At 48.9% G+C, this 22854-nt stretch overlaps 2 protein-coding genes across 6 annotated transcripts; one reads left to right on the top strand and one right to left on the bottom strand.

Moving 5' to 3' along the window:
• Nucleotides 1–531: 531 nt before the first annotated feature.
• Nucleotides 532–9955, bottom strand: TPM4 (tropomyosin 4). Of its 5 annotated transcripts, none has more exons than XM_086477355.1 (9): nt 9842–9955; nt 7210–7335; nt 3997–4130; nt 3569–3686; nt 3186–3256; nt 2859–2934; nt 2175–2237; nt 2025–2094; nt 532–784 (listed from the first exon to the last, which is right to left on the bottom strand). In XM_086477355.1, the coding sequence occupies exons 1-9, from the start codon at nt 9953–9955 to the stop codon at nt 702–704; spliced, it is 855 nt and encodes a 284-aa protein (XP_086333481.1). In that variant the 3' UTR covers nt 532–701. The 5 variants fall into 5 exon arrangements, with proteins under 5 accessions (XP_086333481.1, XP_086333483.1, XP_086333485.1 ...); XM_086477356.1 differs by lacking the exon at nt 532–784 and adding an exon at nt 1405–1487; XM_086477357.1 differs by lacking the exons at nt 7210–7335; nt 9842–9955 and adding an exon at nt 6181–6312.
• A 10112-nt stretch (nt 9956–20067) lies between these two features.
• TINCR (TINCR ubiquitin domain containing) lies at nt 20068–20509 on the top strand. Its single transcript, XM_086477694.1, has one exon. It carries the CDS (start codon nt 20246–20248, stop codon nt 20507–20509), a length of 264 nt encoding a protein of 87 aa, XP_086333820.1. The 5' UTR covers nt 20068–20245.
• Nucleotides 20510–22854: the final 2345 nt, after the last annotated feature.

Genomic DNA, 22854 nt, shown 5'->3' with positions numbered 1-22854 from the left:
GCGGAACCCAGCGTGCGTCACCGCGGAGTCCGACAGGAAGAGCGCGGAGCCGGCGCGCCATTGGCGGGCGGCCTTCGCCCGGTGTGTAAGCGGCGGCGCGATTGGCAGCTGGCCCCGCTGTGGGTGCCCGGCCGGGCGCCACTTCCTCCTGCGGGCGGAAGGCGCTTGCACAGGGGCAGCCGCCCGAATACCGACGTCACGCCTTTAACTGCCCGTGGCGTGGCGGTTCGTGACGTCACCCGAAGAGAAGCACTACAAACACACTCGGTACTGTGAGAAACGGTTTAATACGAAACGCTGATAACAGGCTGGTGGCGGAGGCGACTCTACTGCCGGGGTACAGCTTCTACCGGGGTTTATATAAAACGACTACTCAACCGTGAGGCAAAGCTACGGCCGCGCTATCGATAACCGTTGGGAGTGAAAAACGAGGGGGCTGACGTGGTGCCGGGCATGGCTCGCGCTCTCCCGCGCACTGCGGGGGCGTCGGCAGCCGCCGCCCAGAGCAGTGTGTGCCGGAGGGGCTCGGGGCTGGCGTTGAGGGGTGACACGGCCCTCGGGAACGCCCAGAGCCTTACGGGTGTCTGCGCTGTTCATAACTTAGTTGGTTTTTCCAGGATACCGAGGGAGAGGGAGAGGAGCGGTTGGAGATGCAGGCGGAGCTCTCCGTGGGCGATGGCCGCCGGGAGCTCTGCGCCATCTCATATACAGTTCAGTTCGTTTAGCGTCTGGTCCAGTGTCTGGTGCAACCCCAAGTTCTCCTCTTTGGCTTGAGCAAGTTTTTCTGGTGAGAAAGAAAAAAAAACAAGACTTCAACCACGCATTGTTTTACAGCCTTTTCTCGTTAAATAGACCCCACGATTTCTTACCTGCACACTCAGCACAACACTGTAACTGCATCCATAAAACGGGGCCAAATTTTTTGTAATTACTGTAATTTAGTGAGGCTTGTGGACACATTTTATGTGACAGACTTGAGTTTTGATTCAACGTGTGATTTACAGGACACGTCCTTCAGAGTTCTCGTTGTCCCGAGTTTTTAACCAGGCAGAGGGAGCACCGCGAGCACACACCAAACGCGCTCAGAGCTTTTTGCTGCCACACGTGTCCTTGGGAACACAGACATTGAGGCGTTTGCCCGTGCGCTGGGTCCTGCCCCTGCTGACTGCAGCTGCCGCGAGGAGCCGAACTTACCTTCGGTGTCATTGCGCGCGTATTTTAGGTGAACAGTAAGGAAGCAAACCCCAAAAGCTGACTGGCAGAGGTATCTGGGTTTTATTGAGCTCAGTTCCTACAGAGGTGGGAGGGTCGCTTGTGGAAGTTGCGTGGAAGGGACAGGAATTACAGGCAAGAAAAGCTCAAGAGCTGCAGCAGGTAGAGCGGCCCCCGCCCCCCGAGCGCGGCTCACAAGGAGGTCATGTCATTGAGAGCATGGTCAAGCTCCTCGCTGATCGCTTTGTACTTCAGCTTCTGAGCGTACAGCTCGTCTGTCGGTGGCGAGGGCGGAAGGCACGGAGCAGCAAGAAATGCAGAGAAACAGTCCAGAGAAGAGGCGCACAGGAGGAGGCACGGAGACAGTCAGAAGGCAGCAGCCAAAGCAGTTCGGGAGGAAAACCAGAAGAAAACAGATGCATAACCAAGTCTCACATGAAAGCAAAAATTCCACGCAGCTGCCGGGTCAGAAGCTTTGTCTACATTTCCTTTTTTTTTAATCTCTCAAAGTTATTTTTTGGTAATCAGATTAAGTAGGGCTGCGACCTTGTTCTTAATAGAAAGGGCCCCTGGGCCCGTGTAGCTGTGAGTTGGCCAAAATCGGGTTATTTTACCAACTTTTTGGAGGAGAAACTCTTCCAGGAAAAACTTCCTCCGGCCAGGAGGTACCGCGCGGGACAGAGGTGCCGGTCCAGCAATACGCCCGACGAGCACTTCTGTCCCTTCCCAATGAAATCTAATACCCACTCCCAGAATTTTGTTTTCTGATTTGAAATTGACCACTTTTCAATGAAACTCAAGTAATTTCTTACCTTCCAGGTCATCAATAGACTTTTCCAGTTTGGCAACTGTTCTCTCTGCAAATTCCGCACGAGTTTCAGCCTAAAAAATAAAGAAATAGTGTAACTGGATGCTGTTAAAAAAATGATGCCAAAATTCCGTTTGGGGTTGGATAAACTTACTTCTTTGAGCTTGTCAGAGAGAATCTTGATTTCTTCTTCGTATTTATCTTCTTTTTCCGAGTACTGTGAAAACAATAAACACGCTTTAAGGGAAGTTGTAGCAACAATAATGTTTATGAAACCATGACCTCATATTTATAACGACTTCTTTCACAACAGCTGCAGACACCCTTTCCATACTCTTCTCCTCTTCCCTAAGACATTTCAGACTCTGGCTCCTAAACCATCACTTTAAGACTGGGGATGTCCAAGTTCCTTTGTGCGTCATCTTACACCTTAACGGGCTGATCTCGTGCAGCACAAAACCAGCTGAAGGTGCAGGGGAACGTGAGGCCTTCGTACCAGTTTGGACCAGCCAGAAACAACTGTTTAATGAGAGTTTTAACAATTTTCATCATTAAGAGGGCAAACCCCACAAACGGAGCAAGACGGAGAACGGAGAGCAGTCAGCAGCGCACCGCTGTGGGAAAGGGAGATTCCAGTCCCGGCTTGACGCAGGGCTGCAGATAGTTATCAGGTTCCTGACTTGGTTTGGGCAGAACTGATGCAGCCTCACCGACAGGCCCCGTTGAACAGGCAGTCAGCCAAACCCTTTCACCTCTCTCTGTTTCTGGATTATTTCTATGAATTTTACTTACAAGTTTTGACTTTGCCCCTAACCCCCAGTTTACTGAAAGAACCAACCTTTTCAGATTGAGCTTCCAAAGACTTCAGGTTGTTGGTGACGTTCTTTAACTCCTCTTCAAGGTCACTACATTTACTGCAGGGGAAAAAAGAGGATAAATTACTACTGTCCCTGTTATGACTTAATTTAATTTTCAAGCAGTCTAAAACTACAAGGGATGAAGTAATTGCAATTCAGTCTGAAAGAGCAAATTGGGTATACAGGGTACACAAAAGCTCTTCTACAGGTACTCCACGCCTGCCCACCAGTAGTAGAGTTTTCTAATGAAATACAGCTTTGACCTTCGCTGTGTTCGGAACAGCTCCCGTGTACATGGAGTTACTCACACTTCAGACACCTCTGCGCGCTCTTCAGCTCTTTCCAGTTCACCCTCCAAAATAACCAGTTTACGGGCAACCTGTAAAGAGACAATGGCTGTATCAAGCCAGTCTGCAGCTTCCTACACGTGTCTCCCCAAGCACTGCCCTCGTGCTTTCCTTCTGAACGGTGAGATTAGATTAAAACAGACACAACAGACTTTTTCCCCAAGTAAGTTAAGCGTTTGCAGGGGGTTGGCATGAAATGCCCAAGATGCTGCAAAGTCACTATTAAAATGACTCCTTTTTGGGAACGTTCCAAAGTCGAACCGTACAAAGAATGACCAAACTGAAGAGCAACAAAGTTGTTCACGGTTCTCCCGTACGTTTAATCATTTCCTTATCCCTTTTACCTCTTCGTATTTGCGGTCAGCTTCCTCAGCAATATGCTTGGCCTCCTTCAGTTGCATTTCCTGAATCTCCATTTTCTCTTCATCTTTCATTGCTCTGTTCTCAATAACCTTCATTCCTCTGCAGAAGACAAAGCAAGTGTGTTTAATGTAGAAGCATTTCGCACTTTTGTCTCAAAGGTCCTAAGTGGAACTCGGCATTTGTAACCGCAGAGCGGCCTGTTGTGACCATACCCCTCCGTTCGTCAAGGCTAACAGAACGACCCCTTCAAGCTTCTAAAAAAGTTCAGCGTCTCTGACCTGCAATCCCCATTAGCACATTAAATGATACAGGAATATTTTATTCATATCTATTCCATTTTCTTACCCAAAAAAAAAGAAAAAAGGAAGGAAAAAAGGAAAGAAAAAAAAAAGAAGAAAAGGGAACGCACCTCTCGCTCTCATCCGCTGCTTTCTCAGCCTCTTCCAGTTTCTGCAGGGCTGTGGCCAGCCGTTCTTGGGCACGATCCAACTCCTCTTCCACCAGCTGGATTCGTCTGTTCAGAGCCGCCACCTCACCTTCAGCCTGCGTGAAAGAGCCCCCCAGCACCGAGGTTACCTACAAGCCACTTGCTGGCTGGCAAATGTTCTCAACTGATCGGTTTTCCTTAAACCAGCAAAGGTTTCTCCCTGGTACATGCAGGGCAGCTCTAGGCACCTTTCTGTCTGTGCTGTTTGTTTGTTTAAACTATGGCATGTTAGGAATTTGAAGGTATGGAGCGTGTGCTTCTCCCTCCTTTCTTCTCGGTACTTATCATTCCTGCCACACAACAAAGGATCCGACACTGGTTGCCAAGGGAGAGCTGTTTTCAGATCCCTTCACGGGGGCTGGATCTACCCATAGGATTCAAAAGTTAAAACCCAAACTGTTTCCATAATGGCTTTTCCCAAAAAGTTCACAGTCGATGTTTATGTTCTTGGTTTCATCACAGACTGCAGCGATCCCGTCATGGCACACGGCTGAAGTTAAAGCCATTTCGTTACCCATTACGGGTTCCTGAGCCTGCAAACGCTGTACAATCTTTACGCCCTCAGCTGGGCACAGAGTTGGCCTCAGCAGGGAGAGTCGCTCTTCTTTGTAACAGAAATAGGGCCAAATCAGTTATGTTCTTAACTAAGTTCACTTTCCTTTTTCATTGCTTCCTGTGGTACTTAAGGAATTAGGCAGAAAGCACTGCTTAATGAGAAGGTCTGTTTCTGTATTATTGAATAAACGGCACAATAATTGGAAACACTATTAATGTTTAAAAAACAACACTCAGTAATAAATGGGGAGATTGTCGGGAGAAAGGCTCGCATACAGACAACGTGAACAAAGTGGTGTCCACAAGCACATTGTGTTTATTAAGATACGACTGCTTTAATTGCTTGTTGTTTGAAGGGAAGTAAAGCCCTACTTTAATAATGGCCAGGTTTGCACACTGCATCGCCCCCAAATCTGAGTATGAGTGCTATAGATAAGATTACCTTTTTACAAACACTTTTATGGGCTATGGGCAATTGTTTTATGCTTTATGTTAAACACTTTGGAAAAAATCCTTGTTTTGCCGCAGCTTTGCAAATCTGGTCACCGACCGCCCCTCCGAAGCTGGAGGAAGTGGTTTCCCTCCATAGCTGTACCATCTTGGAAAGGATCTCTGTGACCGAGCCAGCTGGAAGCTGACCCAGGATTCCTCTACTCATCAATTAGCCGGCATTTCGTTTGTTTTCTGCCCAGTGCTGTGTGTTTAAACTTTCTCGATTTACACACCAGGCACCGATCGTGGAGAAAACTGGCATCTATTATGTGGCAGCCTGCAACTCCTTCCACTAGCCAGGGCACTTTTAAGTTATATTGTAATTAAGCAAGATTCCAAAGCTATGGAGACGGGGCCACTGGGAAGCTGGAGTTAGTCTGGCTCCACCTCTCCCAGCAGCAGCCCGCAGTCCTTATACGGTAAAACTAACTCGCTGACATGTGATAAAATAGCAGGAAGATGCCGGGAAGGCTGATCACACACCAATCTAAGTGAAACCAGCTGTCCGGCCCCGGGAGAGCCGCACACTAGCGGAGAGTTCTCGTTTCTCTGTGCAAACCAGGACGGAAAGTTATTTTCCAGCAGTTCGGACATTGCCCAGCTGTGCTGGAGCCAGCGGTGCGGCGCCGAGAGGCGGGAACTCCCCGCTCGTTGTCATGCAGCGCTTTTTCCTAATTAAACAGCCATTTCCTACTAAACTCGTAACCGCTTCCCGATGCCGATCGGTGCTCGCAACGCCGTTTCCGAAGGGAACGGCCCCAAAGCGCGCTAAGCAGCGGGCGCCGGGGACCAGCCGCCGCCGTGCCCGGCGCCCCCGGAGGCCGGTGCGGGCGGAGGCGCTGCGGCAGCGCCAGCGGTTTTCCGCAGGGAGTTTGCGGAGCGGAGCAGCGAGGGGGACAGCTTGAGGAGTGAAGGCAGCCGGCGGCCGAGCCGTCCTCCCGGAGCAGGGGAGAGCCCGGCAGGCCCCAGCGAGAGAGAGCCAGAGACAGGAAGGAAGGAGCAGGGCAGCCCGGGAGAGAGCGACCGAGAGAGGCGAGCAGGCAGCCCGGGCGGTCTCACTTTCTCCCGCAGGTCCCGTTCCAGGTCCAGCTCCCGCTGGAGGACCTGGGCGCGATCCTCCGCCTCATCCGCCTGTTGCTGCAGGCACTGGATCTTCCTCTTCACCGCTTCCAGGGAGCTCGGCGCGGCCATGGGCGCGGCGCTGGCGGCGGGCAGGGCGCGGAGGTGCTGCACGTGGCGGCGCGCGGCCCCGCGCCTTTCAATGGGCCGATGACGTCACGCGGCTGGAGGTGGAGGTGGGGGTGGTGACGTAGCGCCGAGGAGTCGGCGCAAGCAGCGCCGGGACAAGTCGCGCCGCGGGGCCGGGCCCGCCCGTCTTCCCCCGCTCCGTCCCCGCTGCAGCCCCGCGCCGGGAGACACCTCCCCCCCCCCCCCCCCGCCCCCGCATCGCTCGGGGGGGACAACACCCGCTGCAGAGCCCCGGGGAGCCCCGCGGTGGGCACCGGCAAACGGCTGCCGGGTCCCGCCCTCCGGTCTGTTACCGCCGTGTTCGGGCCCGGGCGGACAAGAGAGGAGCTAAACCAAACCGTTCCGGCGGCAAAACGAGGGGGGCGTGTGGCGGGGAGCCGGGACTGGCTTCGAGGCCTGAACCCAGCCTGCAGCCTTACACCACAGCAGATCCCTGGTTCTGTCCCAGCTTCCCTGAAAGATCGCCGTTTTGTTCACTTCGATTAAAGGAAATGTCACCTTTCCGAAAGCATTCCCGCCCACAAATGCTTCCCCCGTCTCAGAACCAACCCGCTGACGGGTGCGGTGCCACGAGTTCCCCCTTGGGTGCCCAGTCCCCCCCGGCGTGCCTGTTGAGCCCCGAGCGGCGCTGGCTCCCGGGGCAGAACAGGCAGCCCCGGCTCACTCTGGCCAAGCGGACAGGAGACTTGGGTACCCGGGAGGTACCACTGCCTGGCCTATCCCCCCCTCAAAGTACTGCAATACAAAAATTCTCAGTAATTCTTATCGTCCATGTACTCCACACGTACTGCAAAGCATACAGGGCGTAGTTACAGGCAAACATGACCCGTAGGTACGTACGTCAGTGGCCTTCTTTTCAGCCTGCTCTAGTTTTTCCTGGGCATCTTTGAGCGCCTCCGAGTACTTATCCAGCTCATCTTCCGTTCCTTTCAACTTCTTCTGCAGAGCTACCAGCTCATCCTCTACCTTTCAAGAGAAAAAAAACAACAAAGGGATCATTTTGAGATATTACAGATTAATATGGTTAAAACCTCCCTTTACTATTAGTTTTAACCTGACATACCGAGCCACAAAAGTCCAGAACAAAGTTCTGCTGGGGCAAGTAGTCCGAGAATGACTGGTGGCAGTTGCCAGGGAGAGATCGTTACAGCCGTATCATCCTTAGGACAACATTCCCTGCCAGCACACACACAGCATCTGGTTTGATACGTAACTTGGTATAAGCCCCTTTTCACCTCATTCCTATTTTGAACTCCCCAACACCTTGCAGCAGCCAATTCCACAACATAATTATACATGTTTTAAAATGATGTCCTTGTGTTTGTTCTAACACTATTGCCTGATGATTTATTAGGAAACTATTCAATCCCTGCACAGTTGGAAAAACCAAGTTCCCTACTCATCTTTTGTGTGTGGTTCAAGATGCTTCAAACCAAACGTGACGCCCCGGAAGCAGGAGGGAACAGCTCTGGCCCCCGACAGACCCTGCTGTAAGCGGGAGGTGGGACCTGACCTCCAGAGGTCCCTTCCACCTGGAGTCACTCTGACTAATCGTGGGCCCACAAGGTACGCTCCATCCTGCCCTGAGGTTCAGACTCTCTCCTCCATACCATATAAATCCATATCGTACGCTAGAACGGTACTATTTATAACCTGCTGGGAGACTGTTTAATGACAAACTGTCTCATGCTCCCTGAAGAATTTACATTATCAGGAGGCTGGCTGCTGATAAGGCTGCGCCTGCAAACCCATCTGCTCCATCATTTCGTTTGCAATACAAAACAGTTCAGTCTGTAGAGAAACTGATTTAACCATTTAGCTCCGCCTTCACATGAATTTAGTCTATCAAAATAGTTCACTCAAAATAGTTTGTGTTTCAGTGCGCTGATTTCCTTCATTCTAGCTTCAAAGACAGCTTTAACAACACTTTTGGTCGCTGCTATTCTCGAACGTTGTTACGTTGCTATCCTTTTACTCGGAGTAACCAGACAGCGTGAGAGAACTGAACGTGCCTGCTTGGGTGCTTTAACAGCGGGCCAGTACGCAGGACGGAGGAGGTGATGCTCACTTCGTGTGACGTTACAATCGCTGCTTGAGAACCATGCCCACATTTAAAAAAAAAATAAAAGCTGAAAAATTTGAGACAATTCAGAAAAGAGGAGTAAGAGCGGAGATTAATTTTTCTCTTTTCTCTTTTTATTGTGAATTACCCTCATATAGATAGTTGAAAATTCTCACAAGTGTGTCATTTATCACTCTGTAGGAAACCACCTTTGGTAACTAAACGTAAAGGCAGGTTGAGCATTCAGTCACCATTAACTGCTCTGAGTAACAACCTGCTGGGGCTGTTACTGAGTGCAGGAAGCTTAGTGGGGAAACTGGCCCAACAGAACAGCATCCGATCAACACCTCTGAAGCGAGGAAGAAAACAGGGACTACGCAGGCGGGGCGATGTGTGCAGCTTGTAGGAGCTTACTGCAACGCCGCAGAAGAGACAAGTAGTTTTCCTGGTGTTGGGGGTGGAGGGGGAAGACAGCAGCAGCTGACCCTTTTGGAAACTTTCTTCCCATTGCTTCAGCTAAACGGATGATCAGTTGAAAGTTTAGTAACACCATCCAGGATCTCAAACTGAACTTGGGCATAAGGAATATTTTGCCAAATAAATGCTAACGATGTATTACAGCAGCCTGGAAGGTTTGGTAGAAGCAGCCACGTGTAGAGGATGTAAAAGGAAAAGACTTGGTAATTTTATGAGAAGCGCTGTAAGAAACTTGGGTGTAGTCAACTCACGTTTCAAGATCGTTCTGAAAATACTGTAGCTCGAACATGAGGTAGATACCCAGAATAGAGAACATTGACAAGCAAAAGAATATGAAAATGTTATCACTAAAATTCAGTTAAAAGAGCTTTCAAATTAAGATACTTCTGATTATTCTTAACAAAACCATAATACAACATATCTACTGTTGAGTCACAGCTGGCACCTCTAAGGGGCACTCTGTATCACTCTGTATACCAAGGACTAGACAAGTGAACTTCATTAATTCACTTCAAGGAGAGGCTCAATTAATGTTTAGACACAGCTGACTTCAGGAGGTATTAACACTAGTTCTACAGGTGTTCACAGTATTCCGCTTTGATTTGGAGTACGTAAGGCCTTTTCCTTGGAATCACAAGCACAAGAAAATTAAGGCAATTACATAAGATTCAAGAAAACTTAGACAAAGTACTCTTCATAACCTGTGGATAGTGCTAATTTCGCAAAGACGCAAGACGGCTGAAAAGAAAAGTTAATACCTCGCCCTGGCTGCATGAGCGTAACATCACAAAAAGGCAAAAGACTTCAAAAGAAGAATAACCAAAAACCCGCGTTCAAATTATTTTGCTTTCTGAATCAGAAAATTGCAACACAGTATTTTGTTACACGTCTTTCCACAGCACATCCACAATCAGTGATTTTGTTTCTACTTACCTGTTTGCATTTGTCCTCAGCTGCCTTCTTATCCGTTTCAGCCTGCTCTGCTCGGTCAATGGCATTCTCCTTGTCTAACTTCAACATCTGCATCTTTTTCTTGATAGCTTCCATTTTTGCTAACGGATAGGTTGTATCTCTCGTGCTACTGAAAGAATTCCGAAGAGTAAAGTTTTAGATTTTTATCAGCTTGGGCAGAGAAAGAAGCTGTACCCAGCCGAGCCACAGGGAAAATGAGCTGAAGTGGTTGTAGAGCGCTTTAAACCCAGAGACCCCTGGACAAAACCCAGATCTATTGGCCTCTTCTCTGATCTTTCATACACAGCCTTTCTAAGGAATGAGCTGGAACAGACTCACTAGAGGAATCTTCACCACTCCATCATCTCCTTATTTGGGTCCTGTTTTCTTAAAGAGAAAACTGTTTCCATTTTTAAGCTTCTGACAGAAGCAAAAGTGTTGACATATGAACACATGCTTGAAAGAAAGCTTATTAGCACCCCTCTGTGTTTGCAGAGCAATTAAACAGCCCAATAGATCTATGGGGATGGCCTGGCTTCTAATAATAATGGCATAAGACTAACGAAGGAAAGGGAAGAGTCTTTTTGGATGACTCCAAAATAAATCTATGCATAAAATTAAAAAAAAAATCTACACTTATGAAGTAGTTAAATTTATGTTAAAATGATGCAGGATATGTTCAGACAGCAGGGGTTTTTTTTTGCTGTGAAAGTAGGCACTGGTGTTGAGGTACTAGCTACAATCTGTAACAGTACAATACATAACAGAGGTCAGATTTAGATTCTAAGTTCAGGCTCAAAGGCATTCCATGAGTTTGAGCGCCTGTCTTTGAAATTTCAGTCACTGAATACTTAGGGAACTGAACAATACACCTGAAGTTGCGGTCTGATGAGCTCTGTAAATTATTTCTTCTGCTGTATGAAGGAGTCACCTTGTCTCTGTCAGGCAAGGCAAGAGTAGGCTCTGGGAAGAACATCGGGAGTAGCTCCACTGAGGACACCAACAAGAGCATCCAACTGCCCCGGGATGGGCCCCATTTCCTTTCACAGCCCTATTACACACATGCCCATACCCCCAGCTGCCCTCCCCATCCCCTCATGTGCTCTGGCTTAGCTTCAAAGCCCCTGACACCCACCTTGTCCTGGCTGCAGCAAGGGCTTGCTTACCCCGTGTCCCAGAGCGGACTGAAAGCACTTGGCTTTGCTACACAGGGACCTGCATGCCCTCATATTCCCCCACTTCTTTCCCAAATTCAGGTCCTGGTAACCACCCCGTGATCCTTTCTTCCCAGATTCTGCCCCTGCTCTGCTCTCCACAGCCCCGTGCTCCCTCCCAGGCCACTCACAACCCAGCCTCCCTGCACACCCTCACAAACCCCGTCAGGCCTTCCCTCAGAAGCACTCACAGCATCCCCAGCCATGAGGGTACCAGAAAACCCAGCACAAGACCCAGGAACTCCCTCATCCTCTGGGGTGAGCTGGCACGGCACTGAAAGACCTTCAGGGGACACTTCCAAGGAAAAATTGCCCTTTCCTTAGCTAAAGACGATGGTAGAATGGACAGGAAGCCAATGCCAGCACGATGCCCATAAACAAGTCCAGAGTCCCACAAACCATCACCAAAGCACCCCAAGGCCAGTCGGAGCACTCGCTAGGCTGCTCGGGCTGCCTTTTGTGAGAGATTTACTGCTGTTTCGATTGAAAATAAAGACAATTCTCACGCTGCTACCAAAGGCAAGACCCCAACCCCCCGCGGCCGCAGCCGCTCCCTGATGAGGAGAGCTTCGCCCCACCCCGCCCCAAGATGGCTGCCAGGGAGCGCCCCGAGGGGCTGCGTTGTGGCGGCGCCAAGATGGCGGCGCGGGCCGAGGACTACACCTCCCAGAGGGCTGTGCGCGATCGTCCCGCCGGCGCGCTCCGTGCCGCCCCTTGCTGGATGGCGCCGGCCCCTCCTCAGCGCCCTCAGGCCGGACACACCCAGCACCTCCTGTACCTCCATCACTCATTAACAGCAGTTAATCAACTCCGGGTTCAGCCGCTTGTGTCTCCCCCCATACATTTTATTTTTATAAAATTCATTAAATGTGCTTCCCCCCCCCAGAAATCGCCATATTTGCCTCCCCTGCTCTGGCCCGCAGGTACCTCTGTGACAAGGTGGCCCCACGGGCGTTTTTTGTCCAATTCCGATGATTATGAGCAGTGAAAGATAAAAACACGTAGGTCCTGAGCGTGGGAACTGGTTTAAGGACTAAGGCTGAGCCATTGCATTAATCGTGCTGCTGAACCTGCAGAAATGGCACTAAAAACTAATAAACCATATTGATGACCATCACGGCTTGCATTTCCCCTCGCCCTCCTGCCCCGTGAGTTTGCTGGCTCAGCCCTGGCCGAGGGCAGCGGGTTGCTGCAGGGATTTGGGCTGATGGTGGAACCCCGGGTGTCGAGTTAGGGCCAGCGTTGGTGATCACAAACCGGCGCTGAAGAGCCCCAGGAGGCAGCCTCTTCAGCCAGCTGGTGCGGCCCAGCTGTGGGGATCTCCAGTAGCTTCTTTTGGAGCAATGTACACCTTTAATAACTTCCTTCTGCTGGCTGCGCCCCGGTGGTCCAGCTCACATGCTGCTCCTGTGAGTTCAAACCAGTCGGCCGTGTTTTATGGCTCCTTCGGGGCTTCCCTCGGTCGATCACGCCATCACTGCTTGCAGGGGTGTCCCTCTTTCACCCTCTGGTCCTGCACCCCGCGAGGGGTGGATGTGCCACAGGCCCTGTTTGTAGCTTTTTTTCAGAAGGAACAGGTTTTGAAGCGCAGCTTTGGAGACACATCAAGTGGGGAGGGAGGGACTGTGTTAGCCCTGTTTGACCTGGTGCATGTAGGAACTCGCGTGATGGAGGCAGACGCAAGACCATGCACGCCTCTTCCTGGGACTATAGCTGTGTGTAGCCTTAGGTGTGTGTTTCGAGCTGTTCCTATGGCTGCTCTCGTAGCCTCTTCATAGTTTCTGATTATTGAGAGGAGGTTTTCCAGCCAGCTCACCAGCCCCTCTCCTGCCGCAGGCTTGGGCAGGCTCAGAATTGGGGCTGGGGAAGTGAACACTGAACAAGACTCTTTTGCCTTACTGTTTCTACTGCAGGAAGATAATTTTTCCAATCATCTCCGTAGCATGACTCAGAGACACATTTAGAAAGGAACATCAAGGAACATGTCACCCTGTGTAGCCCTTCGACAAGGTACATTCCCTTCTTGCCCTCCCTGCTTCACGAACTGGAGAGAAATACCTGAAAAATTCACTGTGGTCTCTCAGTAATGGTAATCCTATCGTTCTCACTGCCTCTGGCTTTCATAGCTTGGGAAACAGCAAGCGACCAAGAGAGAAAGACCAAGAGCCCTTCAAACCATTTATTTTTTTTTCAGGGAGGTAGGAGGGTGCTATAAGGAGTTCCTTTGTTTTTCCTTTTGTCTTTCAGGGGGATTGTTTGGGCCTAGCAAGGCTTGGCAAGGGTGGGTGCGTAAATACGAGGGGATAGCAGAAGGAAATGAAGTTAGATTGTTCGAGTGTGTGCTCACTTCGTGGGCAGCACGCTGCATGGGAAGTGTGTCACAGCAAGCATTTTAACAGATTGGAGGGGTCAGACCTGTCACGTGAAGTCCGGCAGGTCTCAAGATTTTCTATATGCTCTCAATTCCTACTTTTTTATTGCCCAGAAGTTAGCTGGGACCCACGTGTCCCATTTCACTATCTGGGAAAAGCAGACACTTTATACCCCCATTTACTCTGCCAGCTCCTGCTCTGTTCTAAACTCCTGGTCCTAAAAGCAGTTCCACTCCTTCATGTTGACCGAGTTCCAACTCCTCCTCGTATGCAAAGCTGCATGTGTCAAGGCTAGAAATGCTTCAGAGCAGAAGAAAGAAGCTGTTGACAATCCGTTACCAACTTTCCTTCGGTTTCTTAATGTATCTCCTAATAGTCCACACTCTCTTGTCGTTTTTTCTGTTCTAGAAACTACATAATATGGTGTATCATTAGCAGCAGTAGCAAAGGTGGCACTAAAATGGACATCAACCTTGTATCTTCCTGGCATTTCCTTTTAAATGACAAAATCTGTAAACCCTCACATCTCACTGAATTTCTTTTCTTTGTGGGTTCTCCCTGCAGGGCTGTCTCCCAGCACGAAGGGTACAGCAGGGCAGCAACAAACTGTAATACCCTCTTTCTGACACTTTCTCATTAAGTATCCATCTCTTACCACAGATGAAGACAAGGTATTGGGCTAGGTGTGACCAAAATGGTAGATCTGCTCTTCCTATGCCTAGATCCAAGGGGAGTTTACCTCTGCCTTAAATAATCCTGGTTAGCTGCATTTCCCAGCAGGGCCTTGAATACCTGAGGTGCTGAATTTGACCCTGTTTTGAATAGGAAGGCAGAATTCACTCAGCACCTGGAACAGGCACCTGCTTGGGAAGCCCACCTCGCTGCCAGTATCTGCTACACCAGAAGAAAGCAAATCCCTTCCTATATGCATGTTAACATTCCCGGCTAATGCAGAATGGGAGTGGAGAGGATGCCAGAAGAAGGGGAATCAGCAGCCTCTATCCCAAGACTTAGGCTACTTTTCCTTTCTCTGGGCTGGCTGCTCTGTCTTCACCGGTGAGACCCGTTCAGTCGCAAAGGAGGCTTTGCCTTTAGGCCAAAGGACAATCATCTGTATGGACTACCCCTTCTTCGGTTACTTTGCTTGTTACAGCCCGTTTCTGGGCTACAGTCAAAGCTTTGAGCTCTTCCTTGCCATTAGATGGCAATGTAGATCCACAAATCTTCTTTCCTTGAGCCCCTGGAAAACCATCTTGCTGCCGGTGGAGAGGCTGGTAGAACCTCAGATCTTCTGGTTCTGCCTACCTCACCTTTTAAGACTGAGGCATCCCGAATTTGTTTCTCCTGCAAACGACTGGAGCTGGCTGCCTGGGATGCCCGCTCCTCTGGAAGTCCTCCGTGGCATGAGCACTCACTCACTCTCCATCTGGGGCCCTCCTTTGCGCAGAGGTTTATTTTTTCGCTCTTCCAGCAATTAATTTGTTTGTCTTTTGTTTGCTGTTTCCACAAGACATTTTGCTGTCTTGCTTGTTTCTCAGCTTATTGCCAAACCTGGCAGGCGAGTGAGTCATGGGCTGCCGCAGGCCAAACCCTGGAGGATACAGACTTTTTCCTAGGGTCATGAATCTCCCATCTGGGAAGTTATAAAGAACCGCAGTGAGAAATAACTACCACCGCAAAATGCTTTCCTCCATATCCATTTTTCAGCTTTTCCATTGTCTGCACTTGACTGGTTCATTTAACATGTGCGTTACGGCGTTTTTTTTCTTCACATTTCCTTTTCTACCAGAAAATGTCACCAACTCGCATCCAACTTTTGCTCAGAAAACTTGCAGATTCATTTGTGTTCCAAAACCAGGCAAGTTTGCTCCTTCAAAGCTGAATATTGATAGCGTTTTTCCGGAGCCTGTTTAAAGTTCAATCCCATGCCAAACAGAGTCCACCAGCTCCCAGTAGTGCAATATTGATGCTGGGCAGTTAGCCAGGGGAGTTGTAGGGCCTTTTGGAGTTTGATTTGGATGCTGCAGTAGGATCTGTCTGACTTGGTAACTTCAGGTGCGCTAGTGGCAGAAATCCCCATTTGCACCAAAAAGAACGAAACTACGATCATCCCTCCTTTTTGTGACATCTTTCTTAAAAAATCTGTTATACTGCCAGAGCAGATGGAGAGCTCCTGACTGTGGTCTAGAACAGGGCAGGATGACAGGGACATTTTCCCCTGTGCCAGGCAAGGATGGGAGATTGTGGCTGGGTATTCAGTGGCACAGAGAGGCCATTTGGCCTGGGAGCGTAGGACCCTATAGCCTGACAGGCAGATGACAGGACAGGGTCAGTGCAGAGACTGTCACCTTCCCTCGTCGCTCACACCTCCCGTGTACGTTAACCTAAGGACCTGCCAGCTTTTCTGGATTTTAAATGGTCTAAACAATGAGGATTTTGCCCTAATCCCCAGGAGAAGTGCTCCTCCGTCACAGAAAGTCTCTCTTTATTCCTTGTGCACAAGAAGTTAATAGTATTCCTAAGCACTCTTGCAGATGTGAGCAGTATGCTGTAGATAAGTTATATCAGGAGAAAGTGTTATCGCTTGGGCTTACATATTTTGTGCTTATCCGTTGGACTCTAAAAAGCTGTTGCATTTAATTACCCATTTCTCAAAGCATTTATTACCTCTTTGTTCATTTGCTGTGGATGCAACTTGACATATAGAGTGAGCGCAGTCATTTTATAGCCAAGCACATCTCAGGAGGAGGAGAGCACTAGGAGATAGGAAAGGCCTTACTCATCTTGGCACATGGTGGTACAGCTTTAGGGGGCCTGTGAGTACTTCAGGAATATAAATACTAGTGCCTTGAGCTGCCCCATCCCCTGAGGTGTCTGGGGCGCTGAATGAATTAGGTGCCAGGCTGCCCATTGGACTGGAGATTTCTAACCTTAAGTTATCACTGTCAAGCCTCGTGATTCGTCCTGCATGGCCATTTGCTTCCCCTGAACCTTTCCCAGCCCCGTGCGCCCCAGCACCCAGGGTGGGTCTCAGAGCTCACAACGCTGCACCATCAGTTAACGGAGCAGGAGGACAATGATGGGGTAGAAGGTGTGCCTGCAGCAGGACTGTGTGCTTAAGGGAGTCTAACAGAGTCCCTCGTCGGTACCCAGTGTTGTAGAGTAGCAGGTATAAGCAGGGTCAACCTGACGAAGGCAGTCGTCTTACATCTCATCCCTTCCCGTCTGTCTGCTCCCAAACACAAACTCACCCCAAACAAACATCAGAGGAAAATCCTTAGTGTTCAACATTACTGACTGCAAGCCCTGGGATCAGAAAGCTTCAGGAAACAGCAACGTATCTTCATGATCGGAAAGACCAGGGCTGTCAGAGTGGTTTCCTCAAAGACTTATAGGCTCTGCCAGGGGAATCAGGGTCAAATTTCCCCCAGATGTTCCAATTTCCCTATGATTGCTACCAGAAAATAAAGAAACCTTATTTCCTTATAGATCAAAATCCCACTTCTCCTCTGCTGTTCTCTGCAAGGAGAGCAGCACAGCAAGCAGCGAAACAGAGCCACTGCCAAACAAACAAACAAAACAACCTATCTAAGAAATGAGTGCTTCTATTCTGGCATTATAAGAAGACATTGTAAGGTCCAGGATCATCTTAACCAGCTTGAGACATCTTCATGAAGCACCTGATTTAGGCAGATGTTTCTCTTTTGCTCTAGTCGATGGAGTAAGGAAGCTTTGAGAACAGAAGAGGGGGCGACATTTTATAAATGCTGTTGCTTTACTTTCCCCCCCCTAAAAAAATCATAGCCCACCTCGGTTTAAATTGCTTTTCAGGCTTTCCTAATGAATATTTCTCTGAATGTTTGCATGTCTTCTGTTTGGCCTCAATATGGGGAAACGGTTATGTCAATAAGTTTTTATTTGATTTGTAAATAATGCTAGAGTGACACATTATTGCAGATACTCAGAGCTCTGACTCCATGTCTTGTCCTCCAGATATGACATGCCAGAGACATCACCCAAGTAGGCTCCAAGGTGCAGGGTAGGGGATGGAGATTAAAATAACTTTGAGGGAAGACCATCTAGAACTTTATCCTGTACCTTTGTTTAGCCCACAAACTGTCAGGAGCTGGTGAAATAATTGCTTTGGACAGATAATAAAACATCCTCCAGCAAAACTAAGGTACTTAATATACTGCCCAAGTCAATTTCCCTTATTTCTGCTGTCCTCTTGCTTTTAATAATGGTTTAATGAAAAATTCAAAATTAATTGGAACAGGCATTAGACATTCACGTGTTCCAGTGAGGGTTTCACTGCTTCAATATTTCATAAGCAGACTTCGCTGCTATGCTTCTCCTTATCCTGGCTTTCATAGCCTTAGAATATCATCTCTTTTAATAAAGTGAAGGGTCCCAATATGGGCGGATGGGGGTACATAAGACAAGTTTGCAACCACATCATTGGCAAAGACATAAAAATAATAGGCGCGTGTTTTCTTTCTGCCACCATCCTCCCTTTCTATGTAGTGATACACATCTGAGCCTTGACTGGAAAGAGCTGTCCTAAAAATAAACAGGAGCCGTCTGAAAGGTGTCTGAGGGAGGTATTTGGCAGCTGTCAAGCTGTCACGTATGCTAGAAGGATGGAGCTGATGGACTCGCTGACACCAGACAGGCTCTGCTGAAATGAGAGTGCCTTATGCTTCCCTTGGCACTCACTGGGCAAGTTCCGTTGGCCAGAGCCGTCAGACCTCGGTGTGTCTGGGGCCTGATCCAGTTCTGGCCGCTGTCAATGAGAGTCTGCCCTTGGATGGCAGTGGGAATTGGATCAGACCCTTCCTTTACCCCTGAGACTCTGGCTTTGCACCAGGGATGAATTTTGGCTCCCCAAGAGAGTGTCACCCCAATGAAGGATACCCCAAGCCCCCAGGCTTGAAAGTTTCTGTAGGTCTCTGAAAATGAGACTTCTCACTGAGACGCCTAGATATGGGGACCAGAGCCTAACCTTTGACATTTTTTGTTATAACAGCTTGGCACCGCTCTGTGCCTCGGTTTCTCCTTCTCTAATAGGGGTGGTGTTGGCCCTGTCTTCAAGAAGATCATTGACATATCTGTAGATCCAGGCATTTTTAAATGCTTCCAGATCATGACTGTGCTAAAAGCTGTTCCTGTTTCCCATAAGGTGCTTAAAGGACATGTGTTACACCACGCAGCGGTCATGACACGAGCAAACAGAAACACAAAGGCGTGACATGACTCATCTCAAGCCTCTGCAGCAATTCAGTGGCAGAGTGAGGACCCAGGAATCCCAGTCCCCACCAAAACAATCATACCTTTATAGTGATTGAATCTGGAAAGAAAATCTTGCTAGCAGAAGCTTCAGTTCTTCTCAAGTGAATAGGGAAATCGCCATTGCCTGTGGTGTAACTGAAGATATATTTGCTGCTGTTCTTGGCAGAGACATAATGTGCTGGAGAGGGAAAAAGAAGGGAGGTGTGAAGACAGTGGAAACCTCCTTGTTTCTCAATGGGAGAGTGGACACCTCTCTTGTTCTCAATGGGAGCTGACTGCTTCCATATCTGAAAATCTGACAGCTTGTTTTGTTATCTAATGGGCAAGAGCGGCCCCTTTTTAGTGAAGAGCAGACTCTGAAGTCAACTATCTTGCAGTACTTTGGTCTGAAAATACTGGTCTGTGTTGAGAATGGACAAGGGAATTAATTCTTGTAATACGGGCTGCAGGAAATTACCTACAAGATAAGAGGGTGACTTGATCTTTTTGAGAAAAAGAAAAAAAAAAATGACTTCCTTATCTTGATGTTTGCTCTGAAGTATCATCTTGTGACTGCCAGAGTCTGCCTTGCAGGATCATTCAATTACAGCCAGCTCCCGTGGCTGGCGTCGCTTCCTTCCTTTCAGAGGTATCATTGTATTTACCAAAGTATTGCTTGTTCCTCTTGGTACTCGGAGGCCTCTGTTGTCGCCTCTGCGTGGTGTGCCTGCAGCCCGTGATGCTGTCCTCGCTCACGTGCTAGAGCAGGATACGACCAGCCCTTCAATTAGGCAGGGATCTGAAATGAAGAGGAAATCAAGATGATGAACCCTAAGGAGCACGTGTGACTCAATATTTGATACCCGATGGTATGACGAGCAATGGATGAGTCCCACCCCTTTTGGAGGGTCCCAGCCTGTTTGCCTACAGTAACTATACAGACCTCCTAGGGGGAAACTGCACTGCGCTGATGAGGGGTGTTCACACCAGCCAGGCTCTGAGTCTCCCTCAGGGTGCTCTGGCTCTCCCCCATGAGGAATTTTTCACTATGCAGAGTACTTTTATTCATTAAAATGGCCATGTTAAATAGCTGCGAGGTTCCTCAACGCCTACTTTGTTGGAACCGATCTACTCCACAGCTGGCAGCTTTTTAAAGCAGGAGACATGAGGTTACTAAACCCATTCATTTCTCACATGCACCCACGTTTCTAATGGCTATGGAGATCCAGCTTTAAAGTCCTCTGAGAGCCACTGGAATGAAGAGCACTTTGTGAAGACGTTGTAATTATTATGGGATTTAGGGGTGTGTGGAAGTGATTCATGGAGACGTTTCCCAGCCAGCAGGCTCTTGGAGCCAGGTGAGCTCTTCCTTGGAATGTGAAGCATGCAGCACGGCAACTGGGAGGAACAGGTTTGGCAGGACATTTTAAGTTGTTCACAGCAGACAGCCTCTTCAGAGCCACATCCCTGCTTTACCGACCTCCCAGCTGGATGCTCCCCTCTGCCACACTGGCCTTGGTGAGCTGGAAAGGATGGACACGCTGCGAAGGAGCCTTTCTCGCTGGAAGAGGTACCACATTAAGGTGCACCTGGCTGATGAGGACCTGATGATGCCCTTGACAGTCAAGCCCAGAGACACAGTGATGGACCTACGGGCTCACTTAGTACGGGAGGGCGTCACTTCCTGGAAGAAGACGTTTTATTACAACTCCAGGCAGCTCGAGGAGCACGAGACTCTCAAAGAAGCCAATATCCAGAATGGCTCTGTCCTGCTTCTTGTCAGCAATCAAAGGTAGGCAAGGGGCTCATCTGCAGCAGGGGCGATGCAAAGGAAGGGGAATGCTCGGTGTATCTCGGCCCCTTGGAACACTTTCCTGTTGGGGTTTGCAGAAAGCAGATCAGGAACTCAAACCCTGCAATTTCCAGCAGGCAGATTGAGATTCAAGGCTCTTCATATCCAGACATGTTGTGGTGTGAAATAAGGGGGGTAAGAGGAGGAGGAAATCTGGTTGATGCTGCCTGTCCCGTCTCTGATCAGGTCTCACTTTCCCAACTACGTGGCCAAGCATAGAGGGAGAGACAAGACGTGCAAAAGAGCATGGGAGATTGTGCGAAACGGGGGAGTGCTCCAGGAGCCTCTCACTTGTCCTCATTCTTTCTTATTGTGCCTGGCTCTCTCCATTTCTTTTTAGTGGATATTTTCTGCAAATATTTGGGGGTGGCGCAGTCCTGCTTTGACAGGGAATTGCTGAGCCACCAGCTTACAGCAAAGCACAGTGAGTGCTGGACAGGGACGGCAAGAGGCTGCAGCTTCCCGAAATGTGGCCAGATCGCAGCAGAAAGCACAGTGAGACTAGAGACTCCCAGGATAGCCAGTGCAAAGGAGATCCATCACGGCAAGTATTATGTTCCAGTGGGAAAGCAAGCTGAGATAATGACCTGAGACCCACTGGCCCACAGGGTAGTTCAGACTCAGTGAGGTGAATTTATGCCCACCTGCGCTGTGTTTCCTAATACCTGGTTGTTGCTGCCAGCATGATGAATTCTGTGAAGCCTTTTGGGGATACTGGGTAGAAGAGGTGCACAGCAGAGCATGGGTGTACGGTGTCTAATCCAGCTTTCTAAATCCTCAGCCCTCTGAGTTATGTGTCTATGCTGATCAGAGTTTCCCTCTGCAGAAAAACCTGCACTAAAGACTTCACTTCCTGATTATATGCTACATACTGGAATGGTCCTATTTTCCAGTCCAGAGGCAGCTTGAAATCTCACACAAAGAAGATTTAATAAAGCATTTCCTTTCAGAGCTCAGCCAGACACAAGAGATTTCACATCGCTCAGCTAACTGCAAACCCCAAGTCACCCACGGCCCCTTTCTCTGACATTTCATTTCAGCTTTCTGATTAACTTGGCTCAGCTTCTCCTTTTTACCTTGTTTTTAATGGCAGGAGCCTTTCTATTTGTTGTTGTTTCCAGTGTTTATTTTCCTAAATTGTACAGCCTGAATTTTTGAGAGTAAAAAAGGGTTTGGAGGGACTCACTTGATGGAGTGCAGATATTGACACTCTTTTGGCAGATGCCTGATTTCCATAACATGCTATGCACCTTCCCACACGCTGCAAAAGCAAGGAGTAACTGCAGCGATGCAAAAATCACCAGGAGATCCTGTGCCCAGTGCCTGGAGTTTAGGGTGCCCACCTGAAGTCACTAGCCATTTTTGAAAATTTAGAGCCTGTTGCTCAAAGTCCCAGCTCAATTTTTGTGAGTACATGAAAAAGGGAGTGGGATTTCTAAGACTTTTCTCCTTGAATTTCATCAAAACTTTCCTGGCTCCTAAACAAGCACCTTTAGCCAATTTCTTATTCCTTTTCCCAGGACTGGGTGCATTGTGGGGGGTGAACAGTCTTTCCCTGAAGTCACGTCTCTCCTTGAGTTCTTGAACATGAAGGACTATTGGGTTGTGACAACCTCAGCCACTCCTGGTGGCAGGACTGGTAAATGCCCAGGTACTGGGGATACATTTCTCTAAAGGCTCGTGGGGGTCACAGAGCTACTGCTGTAGCATGGTCCCCCTAGATATTTCTGAGACATGCTTGTGTGCAGCTTGGCAGCCATCATGCTGCTTGGTACGTAGTCCTGGGCTGAGCTCAGCCTCTGTGACTCAGCACCTTGCCAGATCCTCAGCACACAGAGGGCTGGGTTTTAGAGGGCTCGCTCTATCACTTCAACTAGGAATTAGGAAATACAGAATGGGAGAAGGCAGGTGCTGCATTGCAACTGAAATTACAGCATCATTTTGAGCCTTAAGGTTATTCAGCCAGATCTTTAGGTATTATAAGTCTATGCTGCTCCAAGAGTGTCTGTGGAGATATGCTGGTCTGTATCAGCTGGGCAATAGTGTGGAACCTTGGGGAATACGAGGAGAGTAGCCTGTGCAGTGGTGGGACTGCCTAGAAGCCACAGGAGCAGAGAGGAATAAAGAATATGGTGCTGGGTTTGGCCAGCAGCTCTGATGAGCTGGTTTTAGTACTGCAGTGACTGAGGTATGGACCCTCTCCATCAGCAGCTGCTTCATAAGTTCTCCCTGAAAATCTTGGTGTCTCCTACTCACTCTTTTGTACTGAGGTGCCAGCCAAGCAGAGCT

Source organism: Leptosomus discolor, chromosome 24 (genome assembly GCF_034619465.1).
Source record: "Leptosomus discolor isolate bLepDis1 chromosome 24, bLepDis1.hap2, whole genome shotgun sequence".
Classification (NCBI taxonomy): Eukaryota; Metazoa; Chordata; class Aves; order Leptosomiformes; family Leptosomidae; genus Leptosomus; species Leptosomus discolor.
Note: the sequence above shows the minus strand (reverse complement) of the source record. Positions and strands in the feature narration are given on the sequence as shown.

Excerpts from the sequence above, each read along its gene's own strand:
- TPM4 (XM_086477355.1), bottom strand. The coding sequence starts at position 9,955 with ATGGAAGCTATCAAGAAAAAGATGCAGATGTTGAAGTTAGACAAGGAG. Across the intron at positions 2,095-2,174 it reads TCTCTGACAAGCTCAAAGAA|GCTGAAACTCGTGCGGAATT; the intron begins GTAAGTTTATCC and ends TTTATTTTTTAG. Across the intron at positions 785-2,024 it reads GTCTATTGATGACCTGGAAG|AAAAACTTGCTCAAGCCAAA; the intron begins GTAAGAAATTAC and ends CTTTCTCACCAG.
- TINCR (XM_086477694.1), top strand. The coding sequence starts at position 20,246 with ATGGACACGCTGCGAAGGAGCCTTTCTCGCTGGAAGAGGTACCACATT.